Below are 14,646 nucleotides of genomic sequence, written 5' to 3'. Positions count from 1 at the left end.
GAACCCTCTGGGAACTGCACACATGGACCTGTAGGGCGAAGGGACAGTGAATGCCCTGATGCTCCCCCATAGTGAGAGTTCTTTTTGCACTCAGCAGTGCTGCAGAGAGCACACATGAAAACTCACTAGAGGTTTGCTTGTCACCTCTAGGAGCTGCACATTAGTGAATGTTATGATGGTGGTACTTTTGAAGGATGCTTGTTGAGCCTGCTGAAGCTCAAACTATGCAACTCTTGACATAAATGCTGATTTTTACAAAGCCTGAGATGTTTGTGCCATATTTAATGCTAAATATATTTAGTTCTTTTAGTGTGTTCCTCAAATTGGAATCTTCTGCTGGCTAAGAGATGTTACTGTTAAACAACTGTAACCAATGTTTTTTATTGAGTGTTTCTGGTCAGTTAACTTTCTTCATGTTGTTCAGTGCTCTTTTTGCTGACTTCAGCTATATTAATATTTTCAGGGATTTGAAGCCAGACAATATGCTTATTTCTAATCAGGGACATATAAAGTTGACAGACTTTGGGCTTTCCAGAGTTACTCTGAATAGAGGTAAGAGTTGTTTCTATCCTTTTGTTTGTATTAAAATGTATTTTTGCATCACATTTCCATATTCTTGAATATTTCACATTCCTGTAAAGGGCACCTTTTAGTTAAATAAGTGCAAAAGTTGCAGTGATACCTGGTTTCTGATAGGTAAGTACTGATTAGCAACATCCTAGTAAGGGGACTGCTCTTTGCATTGCACTTCAGAAGGTAAAATATTTATTCATTGGGACTATGAATGTGATGGTTGTATGAAATACTATCTGGAGCCCTTTCTTTGGAGGGATATGGATTTCCAAGTTTTCTGAAGTCCGCTAGGAGATTTCAAAGGGTGAATGAATAATTTTGACTTGTTCCCGTTTCTCTGACTACTTCTGCCCTTCAGTTTATGTATCTCAGTCCTATGTAAATTAATTTCCAATAAATTAACTGGGACATTCCAGACATTAATTTGAGGGATAAGGGGAGGTGCTAAGTCCATAACAGAAGATTAGATCAGTGCTTTGGCATGTGAATATTCTCTTTTCAAGCAGAAACCATAGCTGAATAGCCTTGACTCTCTGGCACAGGCTGCAGATATTAGGGTGAATAGTCAATTTCTGACCTGGTTTGTACCTCCTTAGCCAGATCATCCAAACTTATTCTGCACAGCACCAGTCCAGGTTTTTTGAGACAGCCGCTGGAGAGCACATCCTTTCTATACAGTTGAAGGAACATAGAAATTCAAAGTTGTCTATGGAGTCTGATTCATGCTTTTAAGAATATAAATGAAAATTGTAGGTTTTCTGTATTTTTTATGATGTACTGCTTTAACTGATGTTCTAATGGGACAGATTATTGTGTCTAGTTGAACGTTATATGTAAACTTTAAAACTACTTACTGCTAGTGAACAAAAAAAAGTACCTAAGGTTGTATTTTCACCTATTAAAAATTCTTGTGTAGCTTTTTTGAGATTTTTTTTTTTGGAGAGATGGAAGGTTTGGAATCAAATTTAGTATCCTGTCCACAAGCCATAAGATGGAACTGCTGCCTAAAAACCAAAGCTGATATCAAATTAGAAAATGTAGTGCTTTTAGCCTAGTATGTTGGGAAAGGACTTTGACTTCTACAGCTTCTGTACATATAAATGTATGGATGTACAAAAAAAAACCACCTTGTGTTAAATAAGAATGTACAGGTAAATCTTCAATTGGTTTTGGTGGCTTCATTTGTATGTTTGTTGAGTATGTGGCTAAATTTTTTCTTTCCTTTTCTTTCCTTTTCATGAAACTTAAGTAAATGTCTACAACTTTGCCTTTGTTTAATATCAAAATGAAAACCCGACCTATTTGATTTTGGTTTTTTTTCTTCTGTAGAGATAAATATGATAGATATCCTTACTACCCCATCAATGGCAAAGCCAAAACAGGACTACTCACGTACTCCAGGACAGTTGTTGTCTCTTATCAGTTCTCTGGGCTTTGTAAGTAATTTTCACTGTATTTGAAGTACTTAATCCTTTTAGTTTATTTACTATCTTAAATTCAGTAGTTGGCATGATAAGGTTATTCTTGCATCTCTTCTCCCAGCTCGTAGACTGACTTAGGTTATGTTTAGATGACTTTGACATTCTGATGTGATTACCTTGGACTGTATTTTGAATTGCTGACTTTTTGCATGGCCAAACCCATGCAAACATCATAAAGAATGGGTGAAGTTACACTCTCAGTCCTGGACTGACAATTTGTTCAGACTCTATTAACTTTTAACTATGCTTCTTTCTGCTTGTTAGCATACTCCCCCTGTAGGAATGAAAGTGCCAGGGCAAAAATCAAGTCCATCATCTGACAGTCTGCATGGAGTGGTTTCTCCTGTCCCTATGGCCCAAAAGGAAAATACCCCTCTTTCAACTAAATTATTCAAACCATGTGAGTATACCAGGCCTTCTGCTGAGGAATACTCTCGCTGTAAGGTTCTGATCTTTTAATTTTATATGAATAGTTTGGACCCACTTCATAAAAGGTGTGATCCTATTGGTGTCTTTCTTTCCACCATTCTCCCAGTGCTTTACATCTGGCATGCTTTCACCTACTCTACTTATATCATCTTCTGAGTGGTTTTGTTTGATTGGCTTTTTTCAAATCATGACCCCTGAATTCAAAATCACGCTTTAACATTTTATGGAAATAGTGTCAGGTCTTGTCATACTTTCACTGAAAATTGTTGAATATAGCAATGTATGTCTTCATTTAAATTGTCTTCTCTTTCTGCTTTCTCGTTTCTCACCTGAAACGAGAAAGAAGGCAACTATGCTGCTAATGGTTGTACTGCTTTTACATTCTTTGCAAGTTCCTAATTAAAGAAATGCTTGAATCGACTATGCAGGAAACGTGACAAGAGAAATTGTTGTCATGCATAGCTTTCCTTAGCTTCCTTTGATGTGAAAGCTTAGCATAGTGTGAAGTTAGTATATGTTGCCTGTTTGTATCAACATTTTATTTTTTTTTCTCTTAAGATCTGGATAATTCTCAATTAACACCTGTGATGCCAGCGAGGAGTTTAACTCCTACTCTGCTTCAGTCAAGAAACAGGTTTGGTACCGCCAGCCTCGGTAGTCAGTCTCACACAAACCTGTCCAGTGTGGAATCAGAAAACTGTAGCAGCCCCAGATGTGGGAAAGATATAGAGGTCAGGACTGTTTCATCTTCCCACTCTAAATTAAAATTAGTTTGTACTTGTGTATAGAGTGTTGCAAATGTCTTCCACTTGCTTACTTGCCTCAGTTATTTCAAGTGTTGAGAAGCTTTCCTACAGTAGAAGGAGCAGGGCCTATAATTTGTGTTGAGTAGGATTTTGGATCAAACCAATATAACCTTTTTCTTCAAACAAATATTAGTCCTGTGTAATATAACAGGAGAAGAAAATCCTATTGAGCCTGCAGCAAAGGACTGAAAGAGAAGGCTTCACTGACAATCATGTTTTAGCCCTATGCTGCACAAGGTGGGCACTGCTGGGAGCAGAGTTTTTTTGGAAGCTGACCTTAGCCCTGTAGCTTTTTCTGCTCAGCATTGTGGGTGAAAGAATTTCTTTAAAAGACAGAACTTGGGAAAACAATAAAATCCACTTCAAATTTCTACTAGCTATTAAACTGAAAAGTTTAAGGCTTTTATTACTGAAGTGTTTTGTATCAACTAACCTAACACCAATAATTATATTTGATAATATTTTATCCTAAAATATTTTATCCTATTTTAATGTGTTAATGAAATTCTGCACAAACACAAAGCTAAAAAAAAATGCTGTTATGCCATGTAGTTCCTTGCCATGATTCCTATTTAGAGCATGGAGAACAACTTACATTTAAAACAATTTATTGTTCTGTATCTATCTGTTCCTTAGGCCTTGGTTTCAGTATTGTGTTATCAAAACATTAGTAATGTCAGATTTTCCTTTTGTCTCCTCTGATTATAGTACCACAGGGTACTATAATGGGGTTCTTTCCTTTGGACTTTCTTGGAAACTGAAAACTTCTTAAAAACTTAAAAATTCTTAAAATAAAAAAATCTTAAAATAAAATCACAAATACAGCTTCTTGCTCCATTTTTTCATCCTTTGATGTTTAAAAATATAAGATTTTGTATTGTATTCTAGCAAGCTTATTTTATGTTCTTAAAAAAAGTCAAATTATCATTTATCCTTAATTTGGTGTTGATTTTTTTTTGTATTTTGGAGTATGCTTTTTCACTAGCAGTAGTTAGAATGAGTAACACTTTCAAAACTGCATTTCATTATGGAGGTTGTAATAAAGTATTTCAAAATAAACGTTTCTATACTGTTGTAATCATATTTTTTCTTGATACTCAAAACCTAATGTGCTTTTTTGCAGCGAAGTGAAGATGAACCTCGTTCTGCAACATGCAAAACCAGTACCAGTGGGTCAGCTCTCTTTTCAAATGTTACGTTGCCAAACAGCAAAGGTACTGAAGTTTTAAAGAAAGAAGAACTTGAGTCTGCCATTTCTCCCATTGCCAGCAATGATTCTGGCAGTAGGGAGAAGTTGGAAAGTGGGCATTTGAGTATACTAGATACTCCTGTGAGCACACTGGATGTGAAAGGTGTAGTAAGAAAGTGTATTTCTGAAAATAAGATTTGGAAAGAAAAAGTCTGTGTAAATAAAAGAGACATGACTTACGAAACAGCAGAGACTTCCAGACTACAACAATCACTTTCAAGGCAGAATGAGCCTGTCAAAGAAGAAGAAATGTTTGAAAAGCCAGGTGTAAAAAGAAGCTTTGAATCAGTTGACACTAGTCCTTGTCAGGAACTTAACTATGTTAAAAAAAGCAATGCAGAATATAAACGTGGCTGTCAAATCTCAGAATTTCCAACAAACAAAGGGACAGGTTTGACAACAGAAATTCAATCCTTAATGCTTTGTAATGACAGATGCCTATCTGACACCTGCAAAAGCAAGGAAGAAGTTGGGAGTTTTATTAATAACCAGGAAACAGTGGAAAGATCGCTTACTCCAACTGTAGCTAAAAATCTTATGTGTGATCTGGATGCAGACTGTGGAAAGGATGATGAAAAGGAGTACCTGAACTCAAGTTTTTTAGGCACTGATGATGAAAAACCTTTAGGTGTCTTCAGTGCAGATTCTGACTTACTTCCTGAAGTGTCTGTTACAGAAAGCCATCTAGAAAAACAGCTTTTAGATTTGGACAGAAGTGTTAAAGACCTCTCCTTTGAGGAACCAAAATCTGAAGGTGTGCTAATAACATCACCAGAGTCCCAAGGTGTCTCGCAGAATGGAGAGGAGGCACATACAGTCCAGGACTGCAAGCCATTGCATCAGAAAAAGGATAATGACCAGAAACACATGGAAGAAACTTACCTTGACACAGTATCTTCTCCTTCAGAAAAGATGATGGAAGCACTGAGTCTCTTAAAAAAAAATGCTGTTGTTTTTCGGAGTTATAATAGTCCAATCAATATATCCAATATATCTGAGCCATGCAGCATGACTTCCTTAGATATAACAGATCTTTCACCCGCTTGCAGTGGCTCTTACCCAACAGCTATCACTCCATTACAGAAAGGAAGACCATATCACATCTATCAGGTACGTAAGGAGACTTTGGTAGATAGAGACTTTGTGCATGCATTGGACATTAGGGACCTGAAATTATTTCAGTGGTAAATTTAGGAAAAACTCAAGTAAGTTGAGATAGTCTGTCAAAATGATCTTTGTTGGCAGGGTTTCCTTTCTGCACTTGTGTGGCCAAAATTATAATTTCTGTAAGAATTTAGCAGTAGATTTATGTTCATTGTTTTGCTTGGCTCAACATGCATTGACTGCCCATCTCTGAGAAATCTTTGCTGTTACAGTGAACTGATTTTAACATCCTGTGCTATTTTGTCTCATTCTGCTCCAAGCACAGTTATTATCCTGCCAAATAATCCATCAAAACTGTCTATGAATGCTCTTCAGCTGCTGGTAACTACCACTGTACCTGCTACTTGCTTTTTTTTAATCCTGGTAAAAGTAATGGTGTAATGTATTCTGTCAAGTGTCAGTTACAAGTCTATTACAGAGACATAAACTGTGATAGCTGCTGGATGTGACACTGGAGGAAGAACTTAGGGAAAAATTTCTCAAAGAGTAGACATCTTTGTGCTTCAAGACTGTTGAGATAAAGCAATGGAAGCACATTTCACATGTGCTTTTCAGGGACTGTTTTGTGGCTTGTTCTTGACTTGAACGTAAGTATCAGTATCCACGACTAAACATGGAGATGGGAGTTTCTGAGCTGGTTTTATTTGACATCTGAAACCATTGTCTCATCTTTTCAGACCCCTCATCGAGGGGATGCTGGCACACCGTACAGGACTCCAAAGAGTGTTCGAAGAGGAGCTGCCCCCGTAGAAGGTGAACGCATCCTGGGGACTCCAGACTACCTGGCACCTGAGCTGCTTTTGACACAGCCTCATGGTAAGACAAACCAGCCATCTGCCAGTACCTGAAAAGTGACATCTTTACATTTCTAAAGATCTGTAGAAATGTAAACCCTTCAAGCAATAAGATTGGGAATTCTTCAGAAATAGCTAGTGCTAAGCTTTTGTCATCATGGATGGCTGTGTTTACTTCAGCTGCTCCTTCAATTCATTTGCTGCTTTCTCATAACCACAAGTTTTGGCTGTCCATCACAGTCTTGCTTGCCAGTCAGCACTGGAAACTGCTTTGGCAGCCTGAGACTTGTATGTTGCTTAGGAGTAGCAACTTGGTCTATTGTTTAGACTAATTTTAACACTAATCTGAGTCCCTCTAAAGATTCTTTGGGAAAGGGGGAATTTTGTGAAATTTTAGACTAAAAGGCTTAAGCCTCCAATGATTTTTAGAATGTCTTCTGCGTTTATTGATATTGAAGTGTTATGTGAAGCCAGACAATTTTATGAAGTTGCCTTAATATAATTTATTGGGTTGAGTGACCTTGTGAAACACTTCAGATATCTGACAGGATTTTCTGTATAAGGGTGCAATAATAGTTGACAAATTTTTGGAGGTTGGTTTTTTGGGTTTCTTTTCAAAATACTGTACTAAAATATCACAACTTTGAAGGGCATAAATTCTTTTGTCTCGGATTCTGAGATCTGCTAAGATTAACAAAAAGTATGAAATAGTTTTCTGCTAACTTGCAAGAAGCGTTAACAAAAATTAAATGTCATGTATCAATCTCTAGTACAGTTATTGATGCTTAATTGCATTTTATTTCCATCTCAAAAGCATACTACTGTTTTGTAGAGCTGCAAGTCTTGGGAAAATTACATGAGAGAGATACCTTAATTGAGAGGTAGTGATTACTGTCCTGTGGAATAAAAAAATTCTGCTAATATAAGTTAACTAAAACCCTATGAAGAGATTTAACAATTTAATGGTAAAAACTGAAAATACTAAATGTATGTAGTTGTTGTTTTGCACTTCCATTTAGGATTCCTGGTTATCTGGCAGATGTTAAAACTGAATAATATTTTGTAAATGTAATTAGTGCTGATTAGACAATGTGAAATTTGGTCACAAGGTGATTTCTTTGTGGTTACTGAGTTTTCAGGACTTCAGTGAAAACTTGTAGAGTCTGGAGTTTGTGTCAGGAAATTACAAATCTTGCAATACCTTCAGCAAAGCTAGGGTTTTGGGAACTTCAAATTTTTCCCCGTTGAATTTTTTGTGTGTTGAGCTGCTTGTAAATGTAGTTAATCCTAAATTAATCATATTACAAAACTATTTTATTTTTGTTTCTAACTTAGATTTAACACTGCCATCTTTCTTTATTGTGGAATACTACCTTAGAAAAAAAAATTCATTCCCTTGCCTTCTGAGAATCATACTTGATATTCAGTGTTTGTATTTGTTTGGTGTTTTTGACAATAATTGTAATATTTTTACTTCATTGTCTTTTCATATGCAGGGACTCTGATCTCTGGTGAGTTTTCTATATTCTGTGCAGGAGTGAAGTGTCCAGCATAAGTGAACAGTCAAAGTATAACCAGATCACAGTTTCTGAGAACATTGTTTGGGTGAACAGTGTTTCTTTATAGAAAGACACTTCCAATATGCCTCCACATAAAAATGTGTGATGCTCACAAAATCAGGAAACATCATATCAGTGTGACTAAGCTATAAGAAATCACACATGTAAACATGTACTTCAGAAGGAAAATCAGTATTCTTAAATTGTGTATCAGAAGGTAAAGCCAGAGATACTTTTTCTCATTGCTGCCTTTCACTTTATTGCACTCGGTCTGATTTACTTTGCCTGTGGGTGAAGGAGGTTCAGATGCTCAAGACCTGGTGTTACTGCTTCTTACTTCAAATCACAGAATCACAGGACATCCCAAGTTGGAAGGGACCTACAAGGAACAATTGAGTCCAGCTCCTCTCCTGGCACAGGACAACCCCAAGAGTCACACCATGTGCCTGAGAGAGTTGTCCAAATGCTTTCCTTGCCAGGCTTGGTGCTGTGACCGCTTCCCTGGGCAGCCTGTTCTAGTGCCCAGCCACCCTCTGGGTGAAAAAGCTTTTAATATCCCACCTAAACCTCCCGTGGCACAGCTTCATGCTGTCCCTGGGTCCTGTTTCACAGGGATGTCGTAGGAGTTTATCTAATTTTAGTTAAACTTTGTGTGGAAAAATTGCTGCTGAAACCTGGTTATGACATTGTTCAGGTTGTGATCTTATTAGACTTTGACTGGAGCTGGGAGGATTTTACTGAACATCAGGTACTCTAACAACAGTGGATATGAACTCACTGCTTTGATGTGCTTAGCTTGGTGGGGCACTCTTACCGCTGTTAGGAGTTGCTAAAAGTGCATTAGATTACTGGTTAAACACTTTGGGTTTTAGCATTTCTAAACTTAACAGTCTTTGTGGAATGGCTCAAAACATTCATTTGCTTGGAAGCATCTTAGGTTCTTTTATATGCCAAAAAAACAAGAACAATTAGATTTATTATCTTTTCAAGTTGTGGTTTTTTTTAACAGCAATCATGGCATCTATTCTTTGTACAGTAGAGTGGGCATGTCTTGAAGATGCAGAAAGCTTAGAATGCATGCAGTGGTGTCTGGGATTGCTTTGCCTGCTGGTTTGTATGTAGGTTAACAGGAGAGACTGGCAAAAAGACAAAACCCTGGAATGTGGAAAACTAGAACTATTGAATAACAAAGCAGATAGCTAGCTACACATTGCCCCAGTCAATTCAGTGTAATGGAAGGCAATGCCAGCTTCATGTGCGCTGGCTCATTTATGCAAGCTGTCTTCATGATGTTCGCCATAACAAAAATTAAGTTCAGTAGTCTAAAGTTTTGGAGACTTTTAAAATAACTGAGAGAAGGGCACAGGCGGCAACATGGAGCACTCATCCAGGCTCTAGTCATGAGGCATCTGTTTCTTATCACAAGACAATCTCTTGGAGAAGTCAGCTCCTGGGTTCTCTGTGATGGGAGTTGATAATTAGATTGTTACTAAGAGCCCCCTTGGTTTTAGCAGTAAACCCCAGTGTTACCTATAATGAATTAAGGAGCAAAGTGGCTTTAAAAAATATTTTTATATATTTTTAATCTGCATGAATATTAAATGCAACTTGTCTCATCATAATTTTCCAGAAACTTGCAGAATTTAAACACCCTTCAGTTTTTGCTAATTTTTAAGTCTTTGCAAGTATCATTTATGTAGATGTAATGATGTGGATTTGTTTTATCAGGTTCTGCTGTAGACTGGTGGGCCCTTGGAGTTTGTCTGTTTGAGTTTCTAACCGGAATTCCACCTTTTAATGACGAAACACCAACACAGGTCTTCCAAAATATTTTGAAAAGAGGTAATCTGTTTCAATAATCAGGGTAAGTGTATATTTCCAGTATTTGTTTTATAGTTTGAGTTACCAACTCAATTGTATCTTTGTCTGTAGATATTCCCTGGCCTGAGGGTGAAGAAAAGCTGTCTGAAAATGCCCAGAATGCAATAGGTATTCTTCTAACAATTGACACTACTAAGAGAGCTGGACTGAAGGGTTAGTATTAAAATGGTTCTTTGCAACTAATTCCAGATTTTTAAGTGGTGATCTCCTCCTCCTGAAACTTAGACTAGTAAACTTCAATACCTCACTAGGTTCCATGTATTGTACTGCAGCACTTAAGAAGTTGTGGTATTTCTGTATTTCTTGTGGGATTTTTCCTTTCTGAACAAGGTAATTCTGAGGCTGGGTTGTTTCGTTGGTTTTTAGTTTTTTAATTGAACTTCCATTTTGCTTTACTGCTGTTCTGCTACACATTTTTAGTGTTTGACATCTGATGTGCCAAAGTTCTGTCTTATCTAATGGGTATTTGGAATTTTTAACCTACATGATATTGGGAACCTTGATTAGAGGATGATAGTTTGGGAGAGAAGCCTTCTACAACAAGCAGTTAATTTAGAGAGAGCAGCTTTTTCTTTCAGCCTGTCTTTGCTGAATGCATAGGATAATACAAAATTGGACAATATGTACTGAATAAAGTCTACTTTTTTTTCCCTTTTAGAGGGGCTTAAACATTTGCTATTGTTAACAATTTTTTATTAAAAATGGTTGATAATGGAAAGAAATTTAGAGTGAGATATTTCAGAAATAGAGAAAGAAATCTTATGAGAACTGCTCAGCAAATCACTGAAAAAGGAAATTACTATGGAAATGCTTACACATAAAGAGACTAAATGCTAGAAGCTGAAATAAAGCCAAATTAAAATAGAGAAGGCACAAGATTATGAATGAAGATTATTATGTCAACAGAAAATCCTATGGGTTTGATAGTTCTCAAAAAGCCATTTGAAGGTGTTTTAGTTAAACACATGTTATTGTCTTTATTTCTGGATTTTAGAGTGAAATCTAATTGCCTGTCAAGGGCAGAATTTTGAAATAGATGACATAATGGTTTCTTCCTATCTGCTTCTTCAAAATTCATTTTTTGTTAAGACTTACAACTGTATCTGGCCTCTTTGTCCAGTTTATAGTCTGCTGAAGTGAAGTTGGATGAGTAGTTATCATTAAGTTTTTCTTCTTGTACCTAAGTTTCCTTCACCATCATCTTCCCTCCCCTCTCCAAAATTTGTGCTCTCCCTTTTGTTGCTACAGGATGAAGCCTCTTGTACTGGGAAATCCCAGTTACGTTGTAGCACTGTGCTTCTCTAAATTCAATTTTTCTGGGTAAGAGCAGCTTTAAAGCTGCTTTTGGCTCAGTGGAACTGTGTGGAACAGGTTCCCTGGACGGGGGTTGCAGCTATTCGTCCTGCCAACAGTTTGATCCTACTAAAGTTGGGGGTAATCAAAGCCCAGTTTCAGTTTGCACTTTCATGAACTTCTAAAAAGGAACATAGAGCAAATCTACTGGCAATTGTAGATGGTGGAACAAAGTGACTATGGGGCTTGGACATAAGGAAGTTGATAATGCTTATGTGAACTTCTGTTTCAGAACTGAAGCATCACCCACTCTTTCACGGGGTGGACTGGGATAATCTCCAGAATCAAACCATGCCGTTTATACCTCAGCCGGATGATGAGACTGACACCTCTTACTTTGAAGCTAGAAACAATGCTCAGCACCTGACTGTGTCTGGATTTAGCTTATAGCATCAAGATAACTGAACATTCTCCATAGTTTTGCACACTTACAGATTGTCTTGTAACCCTGGTTTGATCTTGACTAAGTTTCCTTGCTGAATTTAGTGTGTTTCAAGTTACCAGTCTATTTTTATTATAGGTTCCTTTATGCTAAAGTGAAACTACTGTATGAAACTGGTAATAAGTGCCTTTGTGCTACTTTTTATCTTGATGCACCTTACTAAGAGGCCAGAGCATTGCATTTCTTGGAGCTAATAACTCTTGGGGCTTTTTAATAGCAATGAATTATTCCATTTAGGAAGTGTGGAGTTATTTCCCAGTTAAACATAATGGGGAAAGGATATAAAGGAATTGTAATTGTATCTAATTAATAACTTATATATTGGTGGTTCAGTATGGTGGCAAGCTGGTTTGAGAGCAGGCCTTTCTGACCAGTGTGAATATATATCTACTGTGTAAAACTGGTCATTTCTATTCAAGGTGGAAAATTGAAATATTAATGCAGCATTGAAATGTCTTGTCTCCTGTTTGTCTTATTGCCAAGAAGGGATGAGAAGATACAATGGTGTTCCAAGTTAATTCAGCTAGAAGTGGCACATGAGATTGGCAGGAGTTCCTCTGGTTATTATCGTGTCTTAGAGAAACGGGACAAGGAGAGGATACTTGGGGCAAGTCTGTTAATGCTCTGCTCAAGTTGCTGAGTTGTAACCACTTGGGCTGTAGGAAGCTGGACTGAACATACATTTTAGTAGTTAATGGCTTTATATAGAAAATGGCCAGTGTGTGTGTACTCACTTGTGTCAGATGAAAAGTGATTTTTTTGTTTTCTAACAAGTACTTTTCATATTGAAGCTGACAAATATTAAAGACCACAATATATTGTAGGCTAACAGACTGTTCTGTAAACCCACAGCCAGAGCTTAGATTTTGACTAGAATATAAGATAGAAGTGTATATTCTGTATAAACCTGAATTAGGGGGAAGTATATTTAAATTTATCTTTAAATCCAATACAAAACTTGTGTCTGTTGCGTTTTAGAGGTTTATTTGTAGATAATCCTGTTTAAATAATCTTCAGTATTTTTCTTGCATAGGTATCTCTAACTTAAAGATTTTAATTTTTTAGGTTAATACATGTTAGATAAAGATCATTTGTGCTAGATGGTGTTGTCAGCCAAGGGCCATGTGCCGGAAGCCAAACATTTTGCCAGTGATTTTTGCCAAGTGCCTTTTGGTTTCATGAAGTGACTCTTTCTGTAGCGGCAGTGAGTTGTCCCTTCATTACCCTGCTTCTTGGAAGACAAGATTTATTGATGGAATTCTGAGCAAATAGTGTCTGCCAGGCTGTCCTCTCAGGTTGCTGAGAAAGGAATGGGAATGGTGAAGAAAAAGGAAGTTTCCTAGAAAGGCCTGAAGAGCTCAGAATGACCAATTCCAGCTCTTGGTGTGATAACTCAAATTTGTGAAACAGAATCTTGGCGAGTTGCAAAGCATACAGTGAATCTCACTCCCTTTGCTAAGGACTGCAGTTTCAGAAAACTTCTAAAATTGTTCAGTCTCACTGGAATTATTACATGATGGAAAACAAATTAAAGCACTACTGAAGCAGTATTCATAGACAACATTCTCTGAAAGTCATGAGAAGTTCTACAGTGGTTTTCATGTTAGAATATATAAACTGGGGTAAGAGGATACCTTAATCACTGGTAGTTTATGCAATTTATTCTTCCATTTCTAGTACTTTAGTTTAAGAAAGCAAGTCTTACAAGAATTAACTATGCTTACATGTTGAAGAAATAATATAAACTGAACACAACAGGTTTTTGTCTTCAGTGCTTTACAAATGGTTACACCTGCTCCCATTTGGCAGTATAACACATTCCTATCAAGGTGGAAGAAAATCCTTGCACTGGTATACTCTTTTCTAACCCCTTGTAATAGTTCTTAATCATCTACAAGGGTCAAGTAAGCTTCTATAGAAACCTTATCCTAAAAGAAAATTGTGGGGTTTCTACCAGTTGATTAATGCAATACAAAAACATAGACTCTGTAGAACAGTAAATAGGCCAATTGACAAATCTTAATGTTTGATATAAAGTTATCACTACACTGCTGTCCAAAATTCAAATTTCACACAATTAGCCCTGAAAATACAGCAATACCCTGTTCTCTTTATTATCTTGCATTTATCCTGGTCATAGCAAACATGGAGTTGAATGTCATATTGATTGTTGAGATTTGTGATGTAGTTTTGTTTGTTGTGGGGTGTTTTTGGTTTGTGGGGCTTTTTTGTAAAAAGGTGAATAGTGGCTTTATTGTTCAAGATGGAATTCCTTATCAACTCATTCCCCATTTGTTTTCCCATTTTTTGTCCCACTTGTTGCTTGAACAAGTGAGAGATACTACAGGTAAAAGTTTAAAATGTATAATGTAGTAACTGGAAGAGATTTAGTGTTTCTTCTCATTAGTAATGATCTACAAATTTTGTAGGCTGGCAAAAGTTTCTGATCCTTAGAAGCTGTGGAATACCACTTGGCAAGTGCTCCAGCTGTTACATGGGGCTTCCTGAAGGCCTAAACTTTCTTTATGTGCATAGTACATTTAAACTCGGTAGGCTTCCAGGTTATCTTGGGAGACAGTTGATCAGCCATTAGCACAGTCCATCTGAGAACTACTGGAGAGATCAGTGTTGCACTTTGATGCACAGAAGCAGCAATCTTGGACAGTTATTCCCAGCCCCTAGGTGCCTGGGGGCCGAGGTGCTGAAGTGCTGCCACGTCTTGTTGAGCTCAGAGGTTCCAGTTTCAGCATGGTCAGGTTTACCCATGGTTACTCTGGCAATAAAATTCTTTTCATCTCTACTCATTCTCCAAAAGTTCACTTTGCACTTACTTTAAAATTCATACTTCAAAAATTCACTTTACATTTGTGTAAATATATAAAATAAAATAGTACAGCTGTGCTATTGCTTCTGCA

At 37.1% G+C, this 14,646-nt stretch overlaps 1 protein-coding gene across 6 annotated transcripts in view; it reads left to right on the top strand.

Moving 5' to 3' along the window:
- Positions 1-14,646, top strand: part of MASTL (microtubule associated serine/threonine kinase like) — a 20,237-nt gene extending 5,591 nt beyond the window's left edge. For 3 of the 6 annotated variants that reach the window (XM_023920130.2, XM_086861684.1, XM_086861731.1), the window contains exons 4-13: positions 464-552; positions 1,903-2,009; positions 2,319-2,454; positions 3,042-3,214; positions 4,413-5,648; positions 6,380-6,518; positions 7,993-8,007; positions 9,784-9,897; positions 9,988-10,089; positions 11,522-14,646. In XM_023920130.2, coding sequence (XP_023775898.2) covers positions 464-552; positions 1,903-2,009; positions 2,319-2,454; positions 3,042-3,214; positions 4,413-5,648; positions 6,380-6,518; positions 7,993-8,007; positions 9,784-9,897; positions 9,988-10,089; positions 11,522-11,679 — 2,269 coding nt within the window. In that variant the 3' untranslated portion in view covers positions 11,680-14,646. The remainder of the gene's footprint in view (positions 1-463; positions 553-1,902; positions 2,010-2,318; positions 2,455-3,041; positions 3,215-4,412; positions 5,649-6,379; positions 6,519-7,992; positions 8,008-9,783; positions 9,898-9,987; positions 10,090-11,521) is intronic. The other 3 variants (XM_086861710.1, XM_086861691.1, XM_086861721.1) reach the window with 1 other exon arrangement.

This window comes from Cyanistes caeruleus, chromosome 1 (assembly GCF_971803275.1).
Source record: "Cyanistes caeruleus chromosome 1, bCyaCae1.hap1.1, whole genome shotgun sequence".
NCBI classification, from domain to species: domain Eukaryota; kingdom Metazoa; phylum Chordata; class Aves; order Passeriformes; family Paridae; genus Cyanistes; species Cyanistes caeruleus.
The sequence above is the reverse complement of the archived record's forward strand: the minus strand, read 5'-3'. Positions and strand labels throughout refer to the sequence as shown.